The sequence below is a fragment of the Podarcis vaucheri genome (assembly GCF_965113315.1).
Source record: "Podarcis vaucheri genome assembly, chromosome: 1".
Classification (NCBI taxonomy): Eukaryota; Metazoa; Chordata; class Lepidosauria; order Squamata; family Lacertidae; genus Podarcis; species Podarcis vaucheri.
The window spans coordinates 58758746-58783796 of NC_138759.1; the positions used below are offsets into that span (position 1 = coordinate 58758746).

Genomic DNA, 25051 nt, shown 5'->3' on the forward strand with positions numbered 1-25051 from the left:
TTCCGGAATGGATTACATTTGAGAACCAAGGTACGACTATACTTACATGGTGGTAGATCCCACTAAAATCGCAAAGAAATAAAAAAAAAATGTTTTAAGTACATGACTATGATTAGCACATCACTTGTATTTTTAAAATAATAATGTCTAAATCAAATTTACCAACAAAAGCTGTATGATTGTGTTCCATTGTGTGTGTTTGTAATGTAATATAATGTAATATAATAATATAATATAATATAATATAATATAATATAATATAATATAATATAATATAATATAATAATAATACAGTACAATACAATATAATGGGATATATTTCTATTCTACTCTATAATCTCTCACAATGTGATTATATTTCAGTTTCCTCATTAAATGTTTGGCATCTTAGATGAGATTGCTTTTTTAAAAAAAAGTGCCAGTGCTAATTAGAAAATATATTTAGTAAGGCAGGCATCCAGTATACCCTTGACTGTGTGCATCATTTCATTTGCTGACTGCATTTTGGAGGAAAAAACAGTGAAAATCTGAAAGCTTAAAGCTGAACTTGTAAATTTGTTGTCCCTAGTCAGCTCTGCTGGAAGGTTTATTCAGCTGTCATTTGGATCAAGTAGGTTTACCAGCTTGAAGTATTATAAGATAACATCTCAGGCAATTTCCTATCCAGCTATTTGTTACCATGAAACCCATTTGTAGGCAGAAGGCCTATACATTGCTATGATCACTCTACTTGTTAGGATTGCCTGGTATTGCAAAATCTTCACCTTCATTTGCCAAGGTTTTAAAGAAATTTTCTAGTTGGCATCAAGAACTTTTTTAAAAAGTCTGAGGGCTCTACACATTCTCTTCTAGTTACCCAGACCAGACACTTGGGAGTTCTGCACTACAGAGTATTCCCTCTCCTTCCCCTCTCCTGGCCCTGGTCATTGCAGATGCAGAATTTTTGCACTTCCAATACTGTGATTCCTCCATCCCCTGCCAGTCTCTGAGAAGCATTCCACAGTATGTTTGCAAGGGATTCTGCCATTCAGCTGTGAAATGTATGCAGACCTGTCCAGTGTAAATGACCTTACTACAAAATACTGGTACAAAATACTTGCTACAGAAATTACAGTCTAAATGAAAACATGTGGGCCTTCCCCAAATTAATTTCCATTGGTGAATGAAGTATTGTTAGAACAATAGCCATTTGATTTCCTATTCAATAGTGTAATCTACCAAAAGATCTTTCTAAATAATGACAATGAGTCACCAGCAGCAATGGGACCACCTTACAATGACTAGAGACACCTCAGAATTTCCCAGTTGTATATATTATGTTCCAACACATTTTTGGGAACTGACTGTTTTAACTGGCTTGGTGCTGCAATGTTTTTATCGTATGTTTTAACAGATCGCACATAGTAGTATTCTATTAATATTTATATTTTTTAATGATTGCTTTTCCCCTGGTTTGTTTTTTTAGCTCTTTCTATTTTAGCCTCCTTGAGTCCCTTTCAGGGGGAAAGTATAATAATAATAATAATAATAATAATAATAATAATAATAATAATAATAATAATAATAATAATTTCAAGTAAATGGTGAACTGAAAATGAAGCCGTTATAATTTGTTGACTATTTCTGGGCTCTTTCCTAGATTTCAGCCATCATAGTTCACCCTAACTATGACCCTATCTTGCTCGACTCCGACATTGCTCTCATTAAACTCCTGGACAAAGGGAAAATCAGCAGCCGTGTCCAACCCATATGCCTGGCATCCATACGTGATATCGATCCACCCGCGGATGACTTGCAGATAATGATCACTGGCTGGAAGATCCTGACAGATGTTGCTGATCCGAGCTACAAGAATGACACCCTCCGCATGGGGACTGTTCAGATGGTAGACTCCCTGCTGTGTGAGCAGCAGTATGAGGAAAACGGCATCCAGGTCAGCGTCACCGAGAGCATGTTTTGTGCCAAGCAGCACCCCACCGCCTTTTCCAACATCTGCCCTGCTGAGACTGGAGGCATTGCGGCTATAGCTTTGCCAGGAAAATCATTTCCGGAGTTAACTTGGCATCTCATGGGGTTAGTGAGCTGGGGCTACGATAAAACATGCAGCCTAGAACTCTATGCCGGCTACACCCGAGCCATCCCTTTCAAAGACTGGATTGAGAAGAACATGAAATGAAACACTCCCCCCACCCTCCCCTCCAATTTTTTTAAAAAATGTTAAATATATTCATTTCTCTCACAGTCTCTGATACTTTAGAATTGTCGCCCCATTGATGGAACACCTGGTGAAGCAGGGGTCTCAGCAATTTGATACAGTTTAGCTATCAAGAGGGACGCGGGTGGCGGTGTGGGTTTAACCACAGAGCCTAGGACTTGCCGATCAGAAGGTCGGCGGTTCGAATCCCCACAACGGGGTGAGCTCCCGTTGCTCGGTCCCTGCTCCTGCCAACCTAGCAGTTCGAAATCACATCAAAGTGCAAGTAGATAAATAGGTACCGCTCTGGCGGGAAGGTAAATGGCATTTCTGTGCGCTGCTCTGGTTCGCCAGAAGTGGTTTAGTCATGCTGGCCACATGACCCGGAAGCTGTATGCCAGCTCCCTTGGCCAATAAAGCGAGATGAGTGCCACAACCCCAGAGTCGGCCACGACTGGACCTAATGGTCAGGGGTCTCTTTACCTTTACCTTTAGCTATCAAGCCAGACCACTTCATCTGTGCCAGAGGCTCTGCACACAGCAGATGGGTTGGCATGTCTCAGCTGCCCCCTTTTCTCCTGGTGGGAGTAGGGCGTGCATGGATGGTGGGTTGTTGTACCAAAAAATACAATGACCAGAAGTAGCAGTCTTCAATCTATATTTAACAATCACCTGAATGAAACAATTAGAATTATTTTCATCCGAGTCTGAGATAGAGATGAGGCTGGAAAGAGATAATTAGGAGGTTGGATGAATTTGTTATGGTCACTTAGAAGCTATCTATATTGCCGTATTTTATGTTGTATTATTTGCCCTCCTGAGTACATTACACATTCAAATAAACAAAGGTTTCTTTTAAACCTGAAAACCAACACTTTACCATTTATTCCTCTGAGTCTGATCGATCAAAAATAGTTTTTCTCTCTTTGGACAGGTAGAACCAGAAAAATGTAGACCACTGAATTCTATCATTTTTCAAACGTTCTGTCTTGATGGATCCCCTTCCTCATTGACTTAATGTGTCTGCAGTTGAACACCTACAGATAGAAGAGGATTCTGGGACAAGTTCCAGGACCCCTAGTCAGTTCATGAGGAGAAGTGGCCATTGTCCCACAAACACTGAGACTGATGCCTTGAGCACACTTCGAGGTTGCACATTGCGGGGGGGGGGGTGTCACTAGGGGTGGGCAAAGTATCTTTCAGGCAAGTTTCCCTGCTGATGCTAATGTTCTCAGCAGTGAACCCCTGAGAACCTCCAAGCAAGAATGCATTTTGAAAACCTTTGATCTAATCCACTGAATTATAGTCCTCCATATTCAACATTCTAAGAGAATGGTCCATATCATCGAAATAATCGAAATAATAATATATGCCAACAAACACCAGGGTTCACTGTTCTGTGCTTCCAAAATAGACTCTGTTTCAGGTATTTAGTGCCTTACTAGCTCCTGAAGACTAACCCTTGTACTCTGGCATCTTATTTTCATTGTTGGGTTGACATTTCCTCTTCCAGTCATAGAAACTGCTCATGAACATCATTTTGCACTGGTTCTCAGGAGACCCAAGCAGGTTACCCAGTACTATAAGACTGTGCAATCCTGGTCGATAGAAAACAAAAAACATATTTGGATATCCTATTTTTAAAGTGTTTCTTATCTGAACATGGTCTGAAACTTATACTTGTGAAAGGAAATTAGTAGTGGAATTATCTGAAGACATTAGTTTCAGGGTAGCATATAAGTCTTTTTAAATAAATCAAACACATAAATAAATAGATAAATAAATAAATAGCATTCTCTTCAATTTCCATACACAGAAGCATTTTCAGAATCATGACCATTTTTAGCTTTTAATTACTTAATTTCCCCTCATCAATTACATGTTGCTCATATTTCAATTTACTGCACTTTCAAACAGAAAATTACTCCTGAAAAATGTTCTTATTGACAATTACAAAGAACATATATGCTATGAATTAACTGCTAGTAAACATCAGAAGTTCTCTTTTCCAGTTAGATATTACATTTACATTATTTTTTAGATGTTTGAAATTCATCTAAATGTGTTTGTGGGTCCTTAGTGGCACAGAAGTGAAGAGCAGCTTGAGAAAGGAATTTAATTGTTTACTATGGCATGCCTTTGCTTATCCAGGAGTTGCCTCCATTTATAAAATAAAGGGGAGGGATGTGTCTTTGTCTCCTTCACATATTTTTCACCATAGTGATTGTATTGCCTTCAAGCAAGTGACTCCCCAAGAGGAAAAACTGAGAGACAGATGACCTTTGCTGTATAAATTCAATAAATAATAATAATGTGGCAAGGCTTCAGCACAGAATAGGTTCTTTCCAGTACCCGAAGACATCTACCTCTCAAGTGATTCTAAATGGTCCACTGCAATTTGATGGCCTCATTTGCTCTATGTTTACTCAAAAACAAGTCTCATTGGTTTCAATAGGAATTGTGTCCAAATAAGCATGTTCAGTGTTGAAACTTTAGCCAGCAATGCCATGTGCACTTACTTGGGAGAAAGTCCTATTGAATTTATGGGACTTACTGCTGAGTAAAATTGTACAGAATCTGGCTGTATGTTTCCTTTCCCTCTTTCTGATTTCCCCTTTGAAAGCGTGTTAGTGAGTTATTGTTTTATTTTGCTGTCACTTGTCATTATTACAGCAATTATCAAGCAATAAAAATGGACTGCTTTCTGTAGGAATCACTTATTTTAAGGCATATCAGTGGGCTGGGAGGTGGGCAGGTTGATACAGAGGGCACAGGAAACAGAGGAGTGTTATCCCAATCACAAATAATGTGCAAATATGTATATATATTCCAAAAGTATATATATTGCAAAGGAAATTGCATCACTTGCATGTACATCTTCAAGCAGATAAGAAACTCTCGCTTACTTAACACAGTTTAGTGCTGAACAATCTTATTGAAGGCTATGTCAAATACTCTGCTGTACTAGTATAATAACCCAACTCATGAAAGTAAAGACTATATAATATTGCTTAGAGCAGGCATAGGCAAACTCCAGCCCTCCAGATGTTTGGGACTACAATTCCCATCATCCCTAGCTAACAGGACCAGTGGTCAGGGATGATGGGAATTGTAGTCCCAAACATCTGGAGGGCCGGAGTTTGCCTATGCCTGGCTTAGAGGATGCACTTGTGGCAATAAGTTTCCAAATACAATCCCCAGTATATGGGGTTGCAGAGCTAGGAAGGCTATCTCCCTGAGTCCTTGAATTATGGCAGCTATCCTGGGTAGATGGACTAATGGATTAGATGATTTGCTGTTTATTGTAGATGAATTAGATGTTGGGCTACAAATCTCATCATGCTTGACCAGATGTTGGGCTCACCAGATGTTGGGCTACAAGTCTCATCATGCTTGACCATTGGCCATGCTGGCGGGGGCTGATGGGAGTCAGAGTCCAGCAACAATAACTAGAGGCTCACAGATTACCCAACCCTGAAAAAAGAGAATAGGATTTAATTATCTTCAATAATTGCATTGTAAGCTGCCATGCAGCTGTTAGAAGTACAGGGGCTGTGTCAAATGCACCTGATTATCTTAGTGCTGGGTCAGGGTGTATTTCGACACAGGGTTCAAGTTAAACCCAAAACAAGGGAAAAGCCCGTTTGTATTACAAAAACCCTGATAGAAGTCTAGATCCTCTTAAGAGAAGTGCTGAGATTGATAACGGTGTTTGACAAGGGAAAAAGAATTGTGCCATTTGAACAAAGTGTAGAGAGAGCTGCTTCATACCCTTTGCTGATCTGCACAATTTGATTTGATTCTTGAGAGTCTTTTGCTGGCTCATAAAACAAAATCTTTCAATGAAAGCAGGCTTTGATGTAGAACCTAGCATTCTACAGAGAGTGCATTTGAAGTGTCTAAAAGGCATGCAAAGGTTATTCCTGCTGCAAATCTAGCATCTCACTATTCGTGTGTGTGTGTGTGTGTGTGTGTGTGTGTGTGTGTATCTTATATTTAACTGTACCTTTTAAGATAGGACTTGGGGCCTTACTACTAGATAACCCTTGGGGTCCCTTCCAACTCTACAATTCTATGATTCTCTGTTATACAAATATACATGAAACAGAATCTAAATTGTCATTATAAAAATTTGAGAGGTTTCAAGAGGAGCATGGCTTGGAGTAGAGAAATGAGACGCTTCATCTCTTCCCTGTGTACAGCTGCCCTACTCTAAATTACAGTGGTACCTCGGGTTATGTACTTAATTTGTTCCGGAGGTCTGTTCTTAACCTGAAACTGTTCTTAACCTGAAGCACCACTTTAGCTAATGGGGCCTCCCGCTGCAGCTGCCACGCTGCCGGAGCACGATTTCTGTTCTTATCCTGAAGCAAAGTTCTTAACCTGAAGGACTATTTCTGGGTTAGCGGAGTGTGTAACCTGAAGCGTATGTAACCTGAAGTGTATTTAACCCGAGGTACCACTATATTTCCCAAACTATGTTTCCATCAATAAATTTCCAAAAGCCCCCTTGTCCATTCCAAATTGTGTCCCCTCCCCGAGTTCCTGCTCATTTTCTTTAAAAAAAGTTTTCAGGGTTTTCTTAAGTTGTTGTGCTTTTATACAGCCTCTGCCAGAGGAAGGGTGAGGAGGGCTGGCTCAGTAGAAAAGATGACATGACTCCTGTATCTTTAATAGTTGGGTAGAAGATGGAATTTCAGCTTCCCATGCAAGCTATACAACACGGTTCTGAGAAAAGCTGAAAGGTCCCATCTTGCATATATTCAAGGTTAAACTAAAAGGAAAAAAACCCAGTAAAATTTAAGAACATTTGCTTTAGAATGGGATAGTATTGAGATACATAGACCAACAGTCTGACTCAGAATAAGCCACCTTCATATGTCCCCAGGCTCGATTGTTTATAGTTATAATCACTCTGAATAGAATCTGTGAACTGGTAATTCTCGCCCCGAGACAGCAGAAGTCATAACAAAGTGATGCTTCTGAGCAAGAGCAGAGTGCCATTTCTTTATCGCTGAATGAATGCGCAGCTCCCAGACATCTAAAACTAACTCTTGGATCTCTCTATTATTTGATCTTGTTTCACACTTCCTTTTTTGGAGATCAATAAGCTGCAGTACTTCCTAATGAAAATATCAAGACTGCAACCTTAAGCCTCCTTAACCTTAGTATAGGTGAGCACCATATCTTTTGAGAAGACATGTATAGAATAGCACATGTAAATGAGAGATAAAACTGATATTTTCGTGTAAGTGCACTGATGACTGGTTAAATTTTGTGTCCAGTACCGTGACCAAGGCTAATCATTTTTTTTAAAAAAAAATAAGAAGTACCATTTCTGTCTACACGGAGTTGGTCATGTCCACAGAATAGAAGATGGGCAGGATCCCCAGGGACATGCTCAACAGGGAGCTGGCTTCAGGTACTCTGCATTATAAAGTTGTCTGCAAACATGACATGAAGGTTGGCAACATTAGCTCTGCCATGTGATCATTCCTTGCAGACAACCATAATGCCTGGAGACAGTCCATAGCAGTGACCAGAGGAGGGATGACCACTGGGAGGAGTTCAGAGAGAAGAAATGCCTTGGTGCATCTGCAGCAGTACAACCAGATGCCTTCATCTGACCCAGCTGCAATAGCAACTTTATGTATTGCCAACAACAATTTATATATTCTGACCACACCCTAGGACTATGTTGATCATTAGTACTAGAACATAATATTTATATTGCATCTTGGGACCTAAACATTGTACAGAAGGGAGAGCTTAAAACCTAAATGTCAGGTTACACCTCCATATACTGCCTCATTTACAGTATATGGTCACCTCACCCTTATATCATTGCTACCCTTCCCAGTAAGAAAATATCTCAAAAATGTAGAGGTCTAGAGATACAGCTATCACTTCTCTGCAGTAATTTCTACAACCATAGCATACATTTCCAAAGTAACTTGCCCATGATAACTGATGTGAAATGTTCTCCATATGATTGCATCCTTGGAAGATACTGAAGGGGCACTCCACTGAGTGCATGATCCACCCATGCTTTTACCTGATCTCTCATCATTTGATTCCTGGATTGAAATTCTGGGAACTGAGCACGTGGACTGGCTCAAGTGAAGTATTTTTTGTTTGATTGTGTTAGCATTACTTTGATGCTCCTGTTTTTGAATACTGCATACACACACATATGTAACAGGCTGGACAGAAGTAAAATTGCTTGACATCCTGTACCTTTAAGAGTCGATCAGAAGGAGAAACATTTTTGCCTGTGTGCCTTTTTTCATTACAAAACGTTGAGAAACCACAGCTAGTGGAATTTTCCTGTCTAGAAGGTGCAGGAGTCCTCTCATGATTAGAAGCTTAGAACTAAGGGAAAAGATTAAGGGGAAAGGTTCTGTTTGATAAGGAAACAGATGAAGCATGCAAAAATATTTAGAGTCAGGAAGTGGCTTAGGAACGATAAAGGGCGAGGGAGCTAGCTGGAGGCATCTCTCATCAGCACCAACCAGCAAAGCCAAGAGTCAGAGATGATGGTATGTCCAGCAACATCTGCAGGACCCCCCAAATTCCCACCTCTGTTTAGACATGTGTGATGTGGAGAGGACAGAAAAACAGGAAGTAAAGAGAAGAAGGAGATCACTGCTATAATGTTGGTAAGAGTTGACCTGGGTCCACACGGCACATGGTGTTTGCATATTCCTAGGCTAAGTACTATTTGTCAAATAACCCAGTTTGCAAAGATGAAGTTGCTAGAGATAAAGGAGGCATTTCACTAGCAAGCAACTGAGGAGGTCAATATTGCCAAACTGCTTCTTTGCTTCTGCACTCCTTCCTTGAATTACAGCACAGCCGTCTCTTTTCATCCTGCAAGAAAAGCTAATGTACAACTCCAACTTGAGTATTCCTCTAGAAAAAGGCATGGCCAACAGGTAGATTGTGATCTACTGGTAGATCGTGGGGTGCTTCTGGTAGATCTCTTCCCCCCCCAAAAGGGTGAAAACAACAGCAGTGGCTTCCTAAAAAAAGCTCAACAACTCTGCCTTCCTAAAAGAAGCTCAACAACAATGGATAGATCACTGCCAGTTTTTTTTATACTGTGAGTAGATCACAGTCTATTGGGAGTTGGACATCCCTGCCCTAGAACAATGATTTCAAGTACTCCAGCAGCCAGTGTTCCACTTCAGAAAAATACCAGTTTATATTCTCCTTTACCGTCTTCTAAGGAAGTTAAAATCTACTGACTACTAAGGATGCCAATTAAGAAGAAATTGTTTTGAGGAAGAGAAAAGCAAGCTCACAAAATGCTCCCAATTTCCCAGGAAAGCCCTCTCTTCCCCAGCTCTTTCCCTTGCCTGTTTCAACTAGCACTGATTTACCACATCTCCAACAGAGGTCAGCAGAGCCTTGGAGGACTGACTCTTTATCAGTCATTGAAGTTTATAGATGCAGAGAAGCTGCTCATATTTCTTAATGGGCTAAAACGATGCTAACACATGGTGTATCTTCATAGCTGGTTTCTGGGAGTAAATGAGATTCACAGAAGTTTAGTTGCCAAGGGTGCAGGTGGGGGATTTGTTGAGGTGGTGGTGGTTGGATCTCATCCTATCTCGTGAGCCTGCCTTCTTTTGTTCATTTCATCATTCTGTTCCTCAAAAGATTGCATACATATAAATCGGACATTAGACCCAGTGAGAGGTGTCAAGTTTGCTGCTATTGCATCGCTTAAATACAAAATACAGAAGAATTATACTGTTGCCTTTCCTTTTCTCTAGGAAAAACTGCAGGGAGATGGGAAATAGAGTTGGTCTGTTCTCCTTCCTTGCTTACACCAACACTTTCATAGAACTCCTGTAGGAGCATGCGCAACCCCACACATAACTACTGAGAAGTAAGTTCCATTGAGTCCATTTAGGCTTACTCCCAGGTAAGGAGGTATTGAGCTGCAGGCCAAAGATGCCTCTTGGGACTTTCCAACAGATATGTAGTAGTGGAAAGAAGAAACAATGGCTCAGCCGTTAAAGAAAGCAGGCAAGCTTATATTACCCAACATCCATTCCACACAAGTCACCGTCATCTCTCCAGAAGGATTTCTTTTAAAAGAAATGTTAGGATTGCATCAGAGTCCCATAGTTTCTCTCCGTTTGGAGTTTCCAGAAACCTCCCTGGTTCTTTGGAAATCTCCTTAACGCTAGCGGATAAGAGCAGCCCTCAACGATAGGGAATCGTATCGAGCCCTATTAATTCTATAAGGCAACTTAGAGAAAGAGAGCGGTCTGACTGGCCGAGAAGCTTATTTGGCTTCCTGTACTCCTCTGTCTGCGCAGCGTTCAGTAAAGCCGCCCTTTGTCTCGTGTCGCGAGTATTAATTCATTAGTGTACAGTAGCCCCGCCCCCTCCCGCCCGAGTTCCAATCGGATATCCAGGCAGGTTTTAAAGGACAATAAATGTGACAGCATTGGAGTGCGGGGGGGGGTTAACCCCTTCTCTGCCGGCCCAGAGGATGCTCTCTCTCTGTCTCTCTCTCTCTGTGTATGTCTTCGTTCTACAAATATGATCACAAGCGTCACTTGCCGACAGAATTCCAGCAATGCGAGCGCTTGCACTACTAATTAGTCCGACTTCCCAATTAGCTCTTCCAGGCCGCCGGGAGGCTCCGGAGCTGATAGCAAGTGAGTGGCCGGGTGGGGAGGGGTGCGCGCGCCATGTGGCCCCCCCACCTCCACGGTAAACGGCGGAAAGGGTGTGGGAGGGAGCGGAGAGAGCCGCACACGCATTGCAAGCCCGGCGCGGAGCTGCTAATAGGGACGAGGGGGCAATATATTCCCTCGTTAGCAGGGTGGTGGGGGAACCGATAGACGCTTGCTGCTGCTGCTGCTGCTGCTGCTGTTGCCACTGGGATCAGACAACGAGCACAAAAGGAATCGATCGTCTGTGCAGGCTGGTGAGACAGTGGAGACGCCTCCCTCCCCGTCAGCTAATCCAAGCCATCGAGGAAAAGCGTCGAAATAATAATAGCAATGCAAGCGAGCGAGCATGAGGAGGGAGCGAGGGAGGGGGCGTAGAGTTGTGCTCGGCCTCGGAGTTCCCCAGCTGCCGATCTCAGCCCGGGATCGCCTTCATTCCTATAGATCCACGCGTCTTCCCTCCCGGGAGGGCTGCCCCCTCCCTTTATAAAGAGACTCGGGGAGGGGGATTTGCAACCACACCGGGTGATGTCAGCTCTCGCCTAAAATAGAGAGGGATAGACTGCAAATCCACCGTTAAAGCCTTCCAATCCAGCCTCAGCCAACAAACACCATGGCAATGTGAAGTCACCCACCGCCTCTTCCACATACACACAACCCCCTTCGCCTCCCTCCCTCCCTCACACACACACACACAAACAAACACACACTGCACTCCCTCGCCAGGCAGCCCTCCGGATAAGCGCAGAAAGCCAAGGATCGTAGCGCAGGTGCCCACCAGCACACAGCCTCGGAGCCCTTGCCTGTCGTTTGCCATTGACCATCTTCTCTCTTCGCCCCCCTCCCTCCCTCCCCTATTTCATATTCTCTCTCTCTCTCTCTCTCTCTCTCTCTCTCTTTCCACTACTACCCTGAAGACATTCAAGCCTCTGGAAGGAGACGTTGAGAAACCTCCCTCCGAGTAGCAGGAGCAAGAGGAGGTGGCGGCGTCGGGGCTTAGATCTCGAGACCAGCCAAGCTTCTTGGATGATCGCCTTTCGGAGCCGGGAGGATTATACAGGGCAGGAACTAAAGGGGTTCTGCGACACCCAAAGATAAAAGGAGAAGAAGTTTCCCCACCCGGAAAGAGGCCGCGCGTGGTTTAAACCCTTGGATTTCTTGGGAAGGCAAGACAGGGGGGCTTCCGCGGGACCATGGCATCGACAGAAGGGTGAGGAGGAAACCGGCTTTTCTGTTCCTTTCCCCCCCCCCCTTCCTTGGTTTGCCGGCAGGGGTGGGGTGAGAAGATCGGGCTGGGTCTCGAGTGGGTTGCTTTGCTCGCGCGTGGCTGTTCCGTTCCGTTGTTGCGTGTGGGCTTATCAGGCGGCGGGATTCTCCGCGTCCTTCCTGCCGACCCTACAGGATGAAAGAAGCATCCAGCTGCAGCTCAAGGCTGGAGAATGGCATTTCAAATATGAGTCTCCCTTGGGAGAAGGAAAGAGCTTTTCCTCTTCCCTACCGGCTTTAACCCTGGCAAGGGCTGAGGGCTAGCAAACCGCTATAACAATAATAATAATAATAATAATAATAATAATAATAATAATAAACTCAAGCCTGCAGTTCTGTGCATCATAAGCCTCATTAAAAAATAAGCGGGGCTTAGTTCAGAGTGGGCGTATCATAGGATCGGGTTGCAATCCTATATCCGCTTGCCTGAGAGTAAACCCCATTGCACTTAATGGGACTTACTCCTGAGCAGGCATTGCACTGCAAGGCTGCTCTCCTAGGTGCACTTGAGACTTACTTCTGAATAGACACGAACCCGGCCGCAATCCTAAACATATTCAAGATGCAAGTCCCACTGAACCGCGTGGGACGTCCTGCCGACCAAACATTTGTAAAACAGCAGCAAGAGCTCGCTGCTGCTTCCAAATTCTTAAGGGGTTTTGCAAGAGAGAGAGGCTCGCGTCAAATGCCGTTTGCAATGCCCACAAGGGAAAACAACCCGGAATATTACGCTGGAGGGGTTTTTGCGGGTTACTCAAGAGTTATGCATTGTGGAGGAAGCAAGCAAACACAAGTTTTTGCGTAGTATTCCTGCCGCGCGGGAATCTTGTTGGAAGCGCGCCTCTTGCGAAACGTTTCCCCGGGGCCCAAGTCAGGCGGCGGGCGGCGCTGGCGATTGGCCGCCTTGCTCGCGTTTGTTTGCAAGTTAATGTCTGGGGCTCCCGCGGGTTTGTCTCGCGTTCTCCGGCGTCTGGGGAGGGCGATCTCCTCTTGATCCGCGCGGGGCTGCTTGTCAGCTTGGATCAGCGTGATCTGCTCTGGACGGGACCTTGTGAGGACAGGGTGTAGAAAAGAAGCAGCTCTGTTTATCTCGGTTGCAGGTGTGGGCGTGCGCGCGCTTCCAACGCGAAAAGGGGATTTAAATCAACCTGCTGCCGCTTCAGCTGCACATTGCTGGAAGGCGCGCGCTCACCCAATTGTTCTCACTCCTGGTGGGAAGGGAAATATATGCGCAGTACCTGGACCAAGACAAGTTACCCGGCAGGAGGTTGTTCAAAAACTGCAAGCTCTCTGCTTTCCTGGGTGCAGGGACCCTGGTCCATAGGAAATCTCTGCAGACCAAGAAATCCGCCCAGTATTAATAAGGCGAAGCCCTTTTAGCGCCATCCTATCTATGCGTGTCTACTCAAAAGTAAGCCCCACTGAATTGCACACTTAATGATGTGTTGTAACTCCAGAGAATGCGAATCTCATGTTGGCAGAGCCCTGTGTTAGCACTGCTGGCATTTTCCTCTTTGCAGCCGTCCTGCTCAAAGGTAAATGAAGAGGGATTAAAGGAAAGGTAGTGGTTGGGGGATGCAAGTGGACATTGATCTAGTTCTCATTGGAAGAGGAACTACCCATTTGCTAGTATCCTCTGTGCAACCTATCAGAATAGATACTTCTTGTTTTAGGATGGTTACAGCACTAAATGCTACAAAGTCCCCATTGACTTCAGTTAGATATTTAAGCTTCTGCTGAACTCTTTCCTTTTGAGGTCAGTGGAGCCTGAACGTACGGCTGTATCGTTTAACCCGTGAGATTAATTATACAAACAGCAGGTGGCAAGTGTCATATATTAAAAGAGCAAAGCCCACCTATGCATGAGAGGAGGAAGGTGAGGGGTGATGCTTCTCCTAAGATTATGTCCACTGTGAAGCATATGTGCATCATCTCCCAACAATGTATATTTTCTTCAACGCTATTGATTTTGTATGCAGATTAAACAAATTGATTAACCAATGAATATACTAAACTTCCATTTCTTGAACTGGGTGACATCCTAGTTCAGAGTCCCTAATGTTGGCTAGATTGTTTCCATTGTGAAATGCTTTTCCAAAGGTTTGCATTTCCTCTAGTGATTGTTTAATAATAATAGCTACATGTTGTTGTTGTTTTACTACAATTTGCCTAGCATTTCATCTCTGTATCTCAGTAGTTCTTATAACAGTTCTGTAAAGGTACAGCAATATCATCATCCACGTATATACTGGATGGAGAACATGAATATAAGTGCCTTCTTTGCTCACCTGACATTTGAAGTAAGGATATCTAGCTCCTGGCTCATAAACACTATTCAGGGATGGTGAACCTATAACTCTCCAGATGTTGGGTTAGCTACAGTTCCCATCCTCCCTGGCCATTGGCTGTTCTGATTAGACGTTCCTCAGGTCATACCATAAACATACATCAGTTTTTAAAACCCTAAACTGGAAAAACCAATATATTAACATGTCTTTTGCCTGAGACCCCTTACAATACAACCATTGGGTTTTACTTTGGCCACCTCATGAGAAGAGAAGACTCCCTGGAAAAGACCCTGATGTTGGGAAAGATGGAGGGCACAAGGAGAAGGGGACGACAGAGGACGAGATGGTTGGATAGTGTTCTCGAAGCTACCAGCATGAGTTTGACCAAACTGCGGGAGGCAGTGGAAGACAGGAGTGCCTGGCATGCTCTGGTCCATGGGGTCACAAAGAGTTGGACACAACTAAACGACTAAACAACAACAAATCAACTCATACTTGCATATAGATAGTATGTAGTACTCATTTCTGTCTCCCCCCAATCTATATTTCTCAGTTTCTTCAGAGAAGTGCATATGTTCATTCTGTTTTAATAGTAAAAGTAATGTAGACATTGGGCCAGTTTATACATAAACATTAATGAACCTTCCTGGAGTTCTCAATAGTTGATGACTTGGTTGAACATGTAAACTGAAAAGCATTCTGTTTGTAGTGGTATGAGAATGACATGCAACTTCTACCTGTTGTGTTTCGCTCTGTAATGGCTCTTCGCATCTTCAAGTCAACATTTGAGGCTGCAGTCATCAGATGGTGTGATTCAAAAGTGTAAACCAGCTCACTTATTCAAGGGTATTCAAAGTCCGTGACTTTGGAATTCAGACTAACATAAGTACTGCTCTGGAAATATTAGTATTACTTTAAAGTCACTGATGAAGAAATATTAATATTTCTGTGCCATAAGCTGTAATCTATACTTTTTGAGCAATTTCCAGAGTGGTAGCCATGTTAGTCTATTGCTGCAAAAAAACCCAAACCACATTGTCATCCTATGCATGCTTACTCAGAAGTACCAGTAAGTATTATTGTGTCTAATGGGGTGTACCGCCTAAAACATATGTTTAGGTTGGCTGCCAAAGAGTTTTGTGGCAGCTCAAAAAGTAACATTGATTTGACAAATGTGTTGATGGGCTAGAGTTGACTTCATTAGAAGCAGGGAATGATATATCTGATGTTGTGTGTGTGTGGGGGGGGTGGCACTGTGGTCTAAACCACTGAGCCTCTTGGGCTTGCCGATTGGAAGGTCGGTGGTTCGAATCTGCATGATGGGGTGAGCTCCTGTTGCTCTGTCCCAGCTTCTGCCAATCTAGCAGTTTGAAAGCACACCAGTGCAAGTAGATAAACAGGTACTGCTGCGGCAGGAAGGTAAATGGTGTTTCCGTGCACTCTGGTTTCCGTCACGGTGTTCCGTTGTGCCAGAAGCGGTTTAGTCATGCTGGCCAGATGAGCCGGAAAGCTCATCTGTGTGTGGAAAAACACCGGCTCCCTTGGCCTGAAAAGTGAGATGGGGGCCGCAACCCCATAGTTGCCTTTCACTGGACGTAACCGTCCAGGGGTCCTTTACCTTTTTACCAAGAGAAAGAGAGAGAATGTTAGCAAGAGAAGTGAGAAAGAAATAGAGTGCAAGAAATACTGACAGTGCTAACTTTAAAGCTTTTAGTATGTAAAATAATTATAGTGACCCCCTTCACAAAGCAGTGTTGATGGAAACAGAACATCTTGGCACTGGGGAGCCATTGTTTTGGATTTGTTCTTCTGGCATGAGCAAGGGAAAGGACTGTTTCTCAGTGGCTGAGCACATGCTCTATATGTAGAAGATCTAAACTGAAGGTCTGGAGCACTGGAGACAATACTGAGCTAAAAAGGTAAAGGTAAAGGACCCCTGACAGTTAAGTCCAGTCATGAACAACTCTGGGGTTGCGGCACTCATCTTGCTTTACTGGCCAAGGGAGCCAACGTTTATCTGCCGACAGTTTTTCTGGGTCATGTGGCCAGCATGACTAAGCCGCTTCTGGCGAAACCAGAGCAGGACACAGAAATGCTTCCCGCCAGAGCGGTAGCTGTTTATCTACTTGCACTTTGATGTGCTTTCGAACTGCTAGGTGGGCAGGAGCAGGGACCGAGCAACAGGAGCTCACCCCGTCGCAGGGATTTGAACCACCTACCTTTTGATCGGCAAGCCCAGGGCTCAGTCGTTTAGACCACAGCGCCACCTGCATCCCTGGCCAAAAGTCTGACTCTGTGAAAGGTAGCTTTCTGTATTCCAAAGTTTAACTCATGATAGCAAACCTGATCTGGGAAGTGGGAGTCTGAACCTCTATAAACTGACTTCTAAAATTGGCAACATCCAAATGCTTTGGATATTAGTACAGAGACAAGAGTGAGATTATCCACAGGAGATCTTGAGCAATGTTATGATACATGGAGAAGCACGTTCAGATAGTTAGAAATGGGACCTTGAGCACAAAAGCAAAACAGGGAGCATGCAGGGCTTAATGACTATGCCATATAGTGAGATTGATGTCCTCAAGTATACACATTGCATTGCTTATCTGTGTGCAGCATAGTCCAGTGCATATTTACTTAAGACATAAATCCCACTATGTACAATAGAGGCCTCTTTGTCACAGCCTTCATCATTTGCCGCACTCTGGATGGTCATTTGAGGCATTGGACTTACCTGCGCTGTTGCTTCTAGCTGTAAACAATAAAATATTCAATGGAATGTCAAATCCACACTCTCTCTTAAAATGTTAATCATGTTTGAAAATGCTAAGCAGGAAGGTGAGCTGCTGTGTACAGATGCAACTGTGATAATAAGAAAGCACTCTGAAGCACTTTCAGATGTTTTTCATTTGAAGCATTTTTTGTCCTGCTCTTCTGCTGCAAAGGAATCCTGGAGTGGGATAAAAAATCATTAGTAAGGCGTGAATGTAAGTAAGGCAATATGACACACAAAGAAAAAGAGAGGGAAAGGGTAAAGGGAAAAAAGCAAGCTCAGGCACCGGCTATTAATGTAACAGTATTTATAACAGCTGTCATGGGTTGTCTGGTGGAATGGCTTCTTCAGATACATCCAAAGGCAGCTGGTATATCTGCAGAGGTGGTAGAATAGCCCTGCTTCCCTTTGAGTTGGACCCCGATGGAACAGGTTCCTCCAAGCAATGGGGGCCTCCAACCACACAGCACTTCAAAGCATGCTGAGCCCGTGGACATTCAGCTAAAAGCATCTTAAGTTCCCCCTTCAGACTTTGCACTCAACATGTGAAGGTCTGGCAGTGGAGTTCTGAGATGTTCACCGCCCTGCACCTCCCTCCACACATCCTCTGAAAGCAAGGGGTAATGTCTGAAGAAGAGGGGTACTGTCTACTGAGTAGATGTCATTATACACCCATTGCAGTGTCATGTCTGTATCCCATTTCTAGCTTCTTAGTAAGCCTCTGAACTGTGTTTATAGGAATCAAAGCTCATCGGTTCATGAAAGTAGCAGGTTGCTGTCACAGGGCGGTGGTACTGACCTTTGGTAACAACAGGGCATCTTTGCAAATGCCATCTTACATATGTGGATTGAGTCTAAGTCATACTCGGAACAGATCCATTGAAATCCATCAACATGACCAGCTCAAGTCTATCGATTTCAATGTCTCTATGCTGACTTATTTTATTTATTTCACTTCAGTATTTAAAAAAATAAACAAATAAATGCACTGACTTGGTTGGATACAGCCTTTTGTTGGGGAACTTGAGAGTCTCCAGATGATGTTGAATTCCAAGTCTCATCAGCCCCAGCAAGCATGACTAATAGTCAGGGATGATAGAAGTTCCACATCCTTATACTACACAATGAATGCCTCCAAAGTCTTAAGCATCTCTACCTAAACTGCTTTGCTACTCGGTTTCATTGATTTATTCCCTCTGGATACCGTGTACAAGCTCTTTATACCAGCCAAACTCTTGTACTAAATTTAGGATTTAAGTCCAGGATCTGTAAAGTATAAAAGGGGCCAAAAGGGAGAGGGAAGAACAGCAGTATGTAACTCCTCAGTCATTTACATTGAAACACTATAAAATTGCCATAGGGATAAAGAAGTTTCAGGATTACACTGTGATTTCTTTCTTCCCACGCCCTTCTAATCTTTGTACTTGAGCTGGTCAGTGCAATGGAGCCCATGGCATCAATAAAGAGTGGACCAATAAACTCACTCTGTTTGGCTATCGGCAAAACCTGCCTTGTAATGCTTAGAGTGGGACGCGGGTGGCGCTGTGGGTAAAAGCCTCAGCGCCTAGGGCTTGCCGATCGAAAGGTCGGCGGTTCGAATCCCCGCGGCGGGGTGCGCTCCCGCTGCTCGGTCCCAGCGCCTGCCAACCTAGCAGTTCGAAAGCACCCCCGGGTGCAAGTAGATAAATAGGGACCGCTTACCAGCGGGAAGGTAAACGGCGTCCGTGTGCTGCGCTGGCTCGCCAGATGCAGCTTTGTCACGCTGGCCACGTGACCCGGAAGTGTCTCTGGACAGCGCTGGCCCCCGGCCTATAGATGTGAGATGGGCGCACAAACCCCAGAGTCTGTCAAGACTGGCCCGTTCGGGCAGGGGTACCTTTACCTTTAATGCTTAGAGTACCACACCAGTAATGGTTCACGTGGCAGTTTGCTGGTGGCCCACCAGCTTCCATTGCTCAGCATTCCTGCAAGAGAAAGCGGGACCCAATGCCCTTAATGATGGATGTTGTCAGGAGAATGTTGCAGGCAGAGGAGTGACTACTTCAACACCACGCATATGGCAGTATCAAATTAACTTGTTCCATCAATGCAAGGATTTCCACTTGCCCAGCAAAACCTCCCCGCTCCTGTATTCCCCTAAATCTCCTTTAGGGGAAAGTTGCATTGTGCAAGCGGGAAGTTTGTTAGATACTGCCCATAGTCACTGGGTGAATAATAGTGCTTGATGTTGGCTGGTGACCTCAGAGCTTGCTCAATGCCTCCTACATAGTGCCAAAGTAGCAGCATCTGAGCCTCTGCTAGGCTTCCATTAAGGATGGGTTCTCCTCTGTCATAGAGCACCGTAAGTTCATACCAGTGGTCCATAGGAACATGTCCTTATACTCAGCCAGACCATTGGTTTATCTGGCTTAATGGCACTGACACGGAACCAGTAGCAGTTCTCCAGGGTTTCAGACAAAACAAAGCTGGTAGTGACCCACCCCAAAAAGCCACTATATGAGCTACCACTGTGTTAATCCATATTTTTCATGTATTCATTTCTGCATTATCATTCCAGCTTCTATTTGTGGAAGTTCCGAAATCACTTTTCTGATCTGCGATACTGTAGTTGGTATCTCAAATTGCTTTTCATTATGTTTCTGGGCTTAGTTAATTGGCCATACCTTGGCTAACCAAAGGTTTCCTAAGCAACAAGAACATACACAAATAAAATATGGCACCAGAAGATTTCAGCTGAAGTGAAACACACATAGTATATAGGACCTGTCATATTAGCCCATATTCTTTCTTGGCTTTTTCTGATTCCCCCTTTAGAAATACATGCCAACTGGGGATAGCAATTCATCCATCTGATGAAGTGGGCTCTAGTCCATAAACACATTTGTATTTAAGGGTATTTAAAACTCCACAAAACTTTGTTATATTTTCTGCAACATCAGGCTAGCACAGTACCTCCTCTGGAAACAGTATATAACAGTGATACTATAACTTGTATCATATTTTATTTGGATTACAAACCTTAACACGCCCTCCCCACAAAAGTTTAGTTCGTAATGCAAGCAATCCAAATTCTATGGGCAAGAATCACCTAATGAGTCCCATCAGAGTCTTCCTCTTTCCTCCCTTGCACCCCCATGTTCCCCATAATTGGGGCAAGAAGACCAACCTAGTAAGACTTGAAGGATGAGCCTTGGAAAGCAGAACAAAAAGTTATGGAATGCTACAGTTGCTAGAGGTTGGAACTTGCTTTAGCCTACCGTGGCTCGAAACATTGCGGCAAAAGCAGAACTGTATAAACAGTTACTCCAAATTGTGTTTTGTTCGAGCTAGAGACATTCCCAATTCAATTTCAGTCATGGACGAATGCAGGGAGAGTGAACTATCCAGGATCAGAGGCAGTTGCTGGGAACAACTGTGAGGGCGGGCTGTTGCCTTTGTGTCTTACCAGTGGGCTTCCGGTAGGCACCTGGTTGGGCACTGTGAGAAACAGTCTTCTACGAGATAGGCCTTTGGTCTGATCTAATGCCTATGGGGGTATGCATACATAGGGAAGGGGCAGGTGCCACTATATGAACATACCCTATTCTTATGCACCTTTTATGTGCACAACCTTTGCACACATAACCATAGGAAGCTGCCTTATACTGAGTCAGACAATTGGCCTACCTAGCTTAGTATTGTTTACACTGAGCAGCAGCAACTGTCCAGGGTCTGGGGCAGCCCATCTGGAGATACAGAGGGATTGATCTCGGGACCTTCTGCATGTAAGGCAAATGCTCTACAACTGAGCGGAGGCTCTTTCCTGACTCCCCATCCCTGCCTTCCTCTCAAATAGCGTCTCTCAAAAAGCCCTGCTTAACTGCATGTCCCTATACAACCCAGTCCAGCAATTCTTGCCAGGTGTGGGAACTCTTATACAAGTATGGCAAGTCTGTTCCTACAGCTGCTTTCTCGTTCATTTCAATGGAGGAGCAGATCCACCCATGCATTCCTGTGTGTGTCCAAACCAGCACCTTCTACTGAAATAACTGGGGGCGCCATTGCATGTATGTGCATCAGAAGTCTGCATCTGGATTGCGGAACTATGCCTTGAGGTGCTGGTCTCTAAGCTTTGTGGCAGTGGTACAGGCAGGCTAATCATTGAACTATGCAAATTATGCACATATTTATTGAGTTTCAAGGTGTTCTCTGGGGAATCACCTGCCTAGGTTTTTTAGGACGCTCTAGAAGAACGTTTTTGTTTCGTTGGGCATGAAATAAGCTGCACAACAGGAGAATTAGCTGCATCTTTTTTACCCACCTGACCTCTTCACCTCCACTTTGCTCACTAATCTTTCAGCAGGGACTGCTCCTTAGGCTGCAAATCTCTGAGCAGCTTTCAAACAGCTGCTGTTTTTACGTGGCTGCGGGGTGGGGTGGAGATATTCATACTATGACAGTTTTGAAGTTCACGTGGTGAATCTTGAGATCTAGGATGTAATATCATTGAACCCTGCCATAGTTTTAAATCCTGCAGTCTTGCAGTAGGATATCTAACCTGAATCCAGAAATTATTCTGATTTAGCAACAATATGGCAATCCTTTGTACAGTGGTACCTCAAGTTACATACACTTCAGGATACATACGCTTCAGGTTGCAGACTCTGCTAACCCAGAAATAATGCTTCAGGTTAAGAACTTTGCTTCAGGATGAGAACAGAAATCGGGCTCCGGTGGCGCGGCAGTTTCAGGTTAAGAACGGACCTCCGGAACAAATTAAGTACTTAACCCGAGGTACCACTGTATAGGTTAAGTCGACAGACTGGGCCCTCCAAATGTTTATCTGTTTCTAGGTACCCTATCACATTTTTCATAGTGTAGTAGTAAAAAATAAAACAATCTACATTTTCTTGAACAATAATTTCACGTTTTAAAAAACAGATATTCAGTTCCTTAATGTTCTATATTTCTTTTAGATTTGGCATGTTGTATATTTTCTTATGTAATGCATCGTATGTAATATGTAGTATACATTCTTATGCAATGGCTCACTCCTCTGACTGCCAGATGGTATCAGCTTTCTTGCCGAATAACAACTTGTGTGACTATTAGTTTAGACATTGAATTCCTTCCTCCTCCCCCACCAAAAAAAAGTTGCCTGGAGAAGTGTGTGGCTTCTGGAAACATGGAAGTTGAAAATCCCTGGTTTACATGAAGATTTTAAAATGTTAGGTGTAGCGTACACCGTTATTAGCTCAGTTAACTTATCCTCCAATTAGGAGGCATTCATTTAGAGAAAATAATTCCTATCGTGCTGCAAGTCTGGTTTAAAAATAACCATTCATCTCCTCACCTCCCACATATATTTGTAGTCAGAGCGTGCATGTGGGTGCATCTATTTTTACCAGCAGGTGCATATTCATACAGCGTCAATTTAAAACTTCTTGCCACTTCAAAAGAAATGGTAGTGTTCCCATGCCCCCTGAAAAAGAACAAATGGCAGAAGCAAAACAGAGGTTGGGGTAGTTTTGTGCAAGGTTTTTAAGGGGATTCACGAAAAAAGAAAGCACCCCCAAGGAACCGGCAATTCATTACCATCATTGTAAACCAAACTATGTTGACAAATCTTGTTATTCTCAGGTGTGTGTGTGTAACGCTGTGTCAGAAAACAACTAAACCAGATTATGTGCCATTACAAGGGCTTTGCCAAATGTATGATGTGAAAAAGGGGCTGGGAGCTTCTCATTCTCCAAATATAGAGCCTAAACAGCAGTACCCATGCCCAACAGGGAAGTATTTGCATGCTTTTGGGGGGGGGACCTCAAGATTTCAAGTAGTACAAAAAAACCCCTAACAGTGGGGATTCAAAACTGCTGCTGCTTGTAGCGTGCATAAGCTGCAGCTTTGGTACCATTTTTTCTTCTTGTTGTAAACAGACCTTGATCGTAGTAACCATGACACCCCACATTACCAAGAACAACAAAACATGGTCTGAAGTTCCAGCTGATCAGGGCTGTCTTGTCTATGAAGACCAGGAGCAGCTTGCTAGGCGGGTGGAAGCAGCTATGCTGGCTTCCAGGCAGATGGGTCACTATTGCTCCCCTAGGAAGGAAAGGGGACAGGGCAGCAGGGAAGCCAGGGTGATGCAAATGCAGTAAGCGACAGCAACCCGGTGTAGCAGCGTCGGCACACTCAGCAAACCGTTTCGGTGAAGTCCTGCCTATATATGAAATACTGGAGTGGTGATATGGAAGGCCTTGGTGCTGGTGCTGCAGCTGCACACACACTTCCCCCACCTTTTGGGGCTGGCCTTTTAAAAAGCATCATTACACAGGGTATGTGGGTGAAGCAGAACGGAGAGAGTGTTCACAAAATGTACCCACCCTCTGCCACCGCCATTATGGTGGTGCAACAACAAGGAAGCTCAGGCAATGTTTTTCAGTGTAACGCTGGTGGGTATATCCTTAGGAGAGGGCAACTTGTGTGGCCTCCGAGTTCTCCCCACTACCACAAGTAACTACCAAAAAGAGAAAGGAAAAGATGACTTGTGTTGTCTTCTTCTTCTTGGTGGAATGCTCTGTCACAAGAGACTAGGGCCCTGCAGGATTTGACATCTTTCCACAGGGCCTGCAAGACAGAGCTGTTCCACCTGGCCTTTGGTTTGGACTCAGTCTGACCCTTATGTTTCCCTCCCCTTATGGTTTTGATCTATGGGCTACTTTTAAAACGAGGCTGCATTTTAAATTGTATTTTAAGCTGTATTTTAAATTGGTCCTCCCCCCTATTATGTTTTTATTGTAATTTTACTGGTGTTAGCCGCCCTGAGCCCGGCTCTGGCCAGGAAGGGCGGGGTGTTTTTTTTAAAAAAAAATTATTATTATTCTTTTTGGTGCTAATTTATGCCTATTGATGCAAATTTAGAAATAATTACTGTAGCATCCAACATTTCTCTCCATAGTGGGGAAGACTAGGTGGCCTATGTAGCTGCTATCCAAATGCTAACTTTCAGAAGTGGAACTTAAAACTTCCTGCTCTTCTTTCTTATGGTTTTGTATCTTTAATCTGGACTTGGACAAGATGGCCTTCAAGAAGAACACTTTCAAATAGAAGACTGTGCTCTGCAACGCAGGGCCCATAGCTACCCTAGCATTAAATTATTTCTAACTTAACAGTTGCAACTAGTGTAATATGCACACAGGTAAATTGAATTTTCACAAAGTGGAACACCTCTTATTAGATAAATTAGCACTGTAGACTTTCAGTCCCACCACAATTCCATGATTGCAGAAGCTCCAAAATGTGTCATGGTTTGTGAAATAGAGAGACCGTGGAAAGCAACTCACATATGATTCATCTATCCATGCATTGACAGGCAGGAGAGACTATTAAAGGCTGTTCATATATATGGGTTGACAATGCATCAGACTAATAAAGGACAATATTTGATGGGGAAGAAAACCTTTTCTGGAGGAATGATAATATTATACAGAACTGTTCTTAATTGTTCCCTAGGGCCCTGATTCTGAAGTCTTTGTACATAACAAGGTCTTGTGTCTCATTTGTACTACATGGATAAAACCCCTTCTGCAACAGCACATATTGCTTATCTATTCAGCTTACTGGCTAATTTACATTTATATGCCACTGAATAATGGCTAACCATATACATAAAATAGCTACAGTACCTAGAAAGATATACCATGAAACAGTAAAGGTAAAGGTAAAGGTACCCCTGCCCGAACGGGCCAGTCTTGACAGACTCTGGGGTTTGTGCGCCCATCTCACTCAAGAGGCCGGGGGCCAGCGCTGTCCGGAGACACTTCCGGGTCACGTGGCCAGCGTGACAAAGCTGCATCTGGCG

General features: G+C 43.8%; 2 protein-coding genes across 5 annotated transcripts in view; both read left to right on the forward strand.

The window, feature by feature from the left end:
* Positions 1-3062, forward strand: part of PAMR1 (peptidase domain containing associated with muscle regeneration 1) — a 48211-nt gene extending 45149 nt beyond the window's left edge. For both annotated transcript variants that reach the window (XM_082237610.1, XM_082237611.1), the window contains exon 12: positions 1640-3062. In XM_082237610.1, coding sequence (XP_082093736.1) covers positions 1640-2176 — 537 coding nt within the window. In that variant the 3' untranslated portion in view covers positions 2177-3062. The remainder of the gene's footprint in view (positions 1-1639) is intronic.
* Positions 3063-10752: 7690 nt separating this feature from the next.
* Positions 10753-25051, forward strand: part of SLC1A2 (solute carrier family 1 member 2) — a 90920-nt gene continuing 76621 nt past the window's right edge. Inside the window, exons 1-2 of one of the 3 annotated variants that reach the window (XM_082225168.1) lie at positions 10753-10869; positions 11802-12094. In XM_082225168.1, coding sequence (XP_082081294.1) covers positions 12078-12094 — 17 coding nt within the window. In that variant the 5' untranslated portion in view covers positions 10753-10869; positions 11802-12077. Of the gene's footprint in view, positions 10870-10977; positions 11142-11801; positions 12095-25051 lie in introns of those variants that run through there. The other 2 variants (XM_082225167.1, XM_082225169.1) reach the window with 2 other exon arrangements.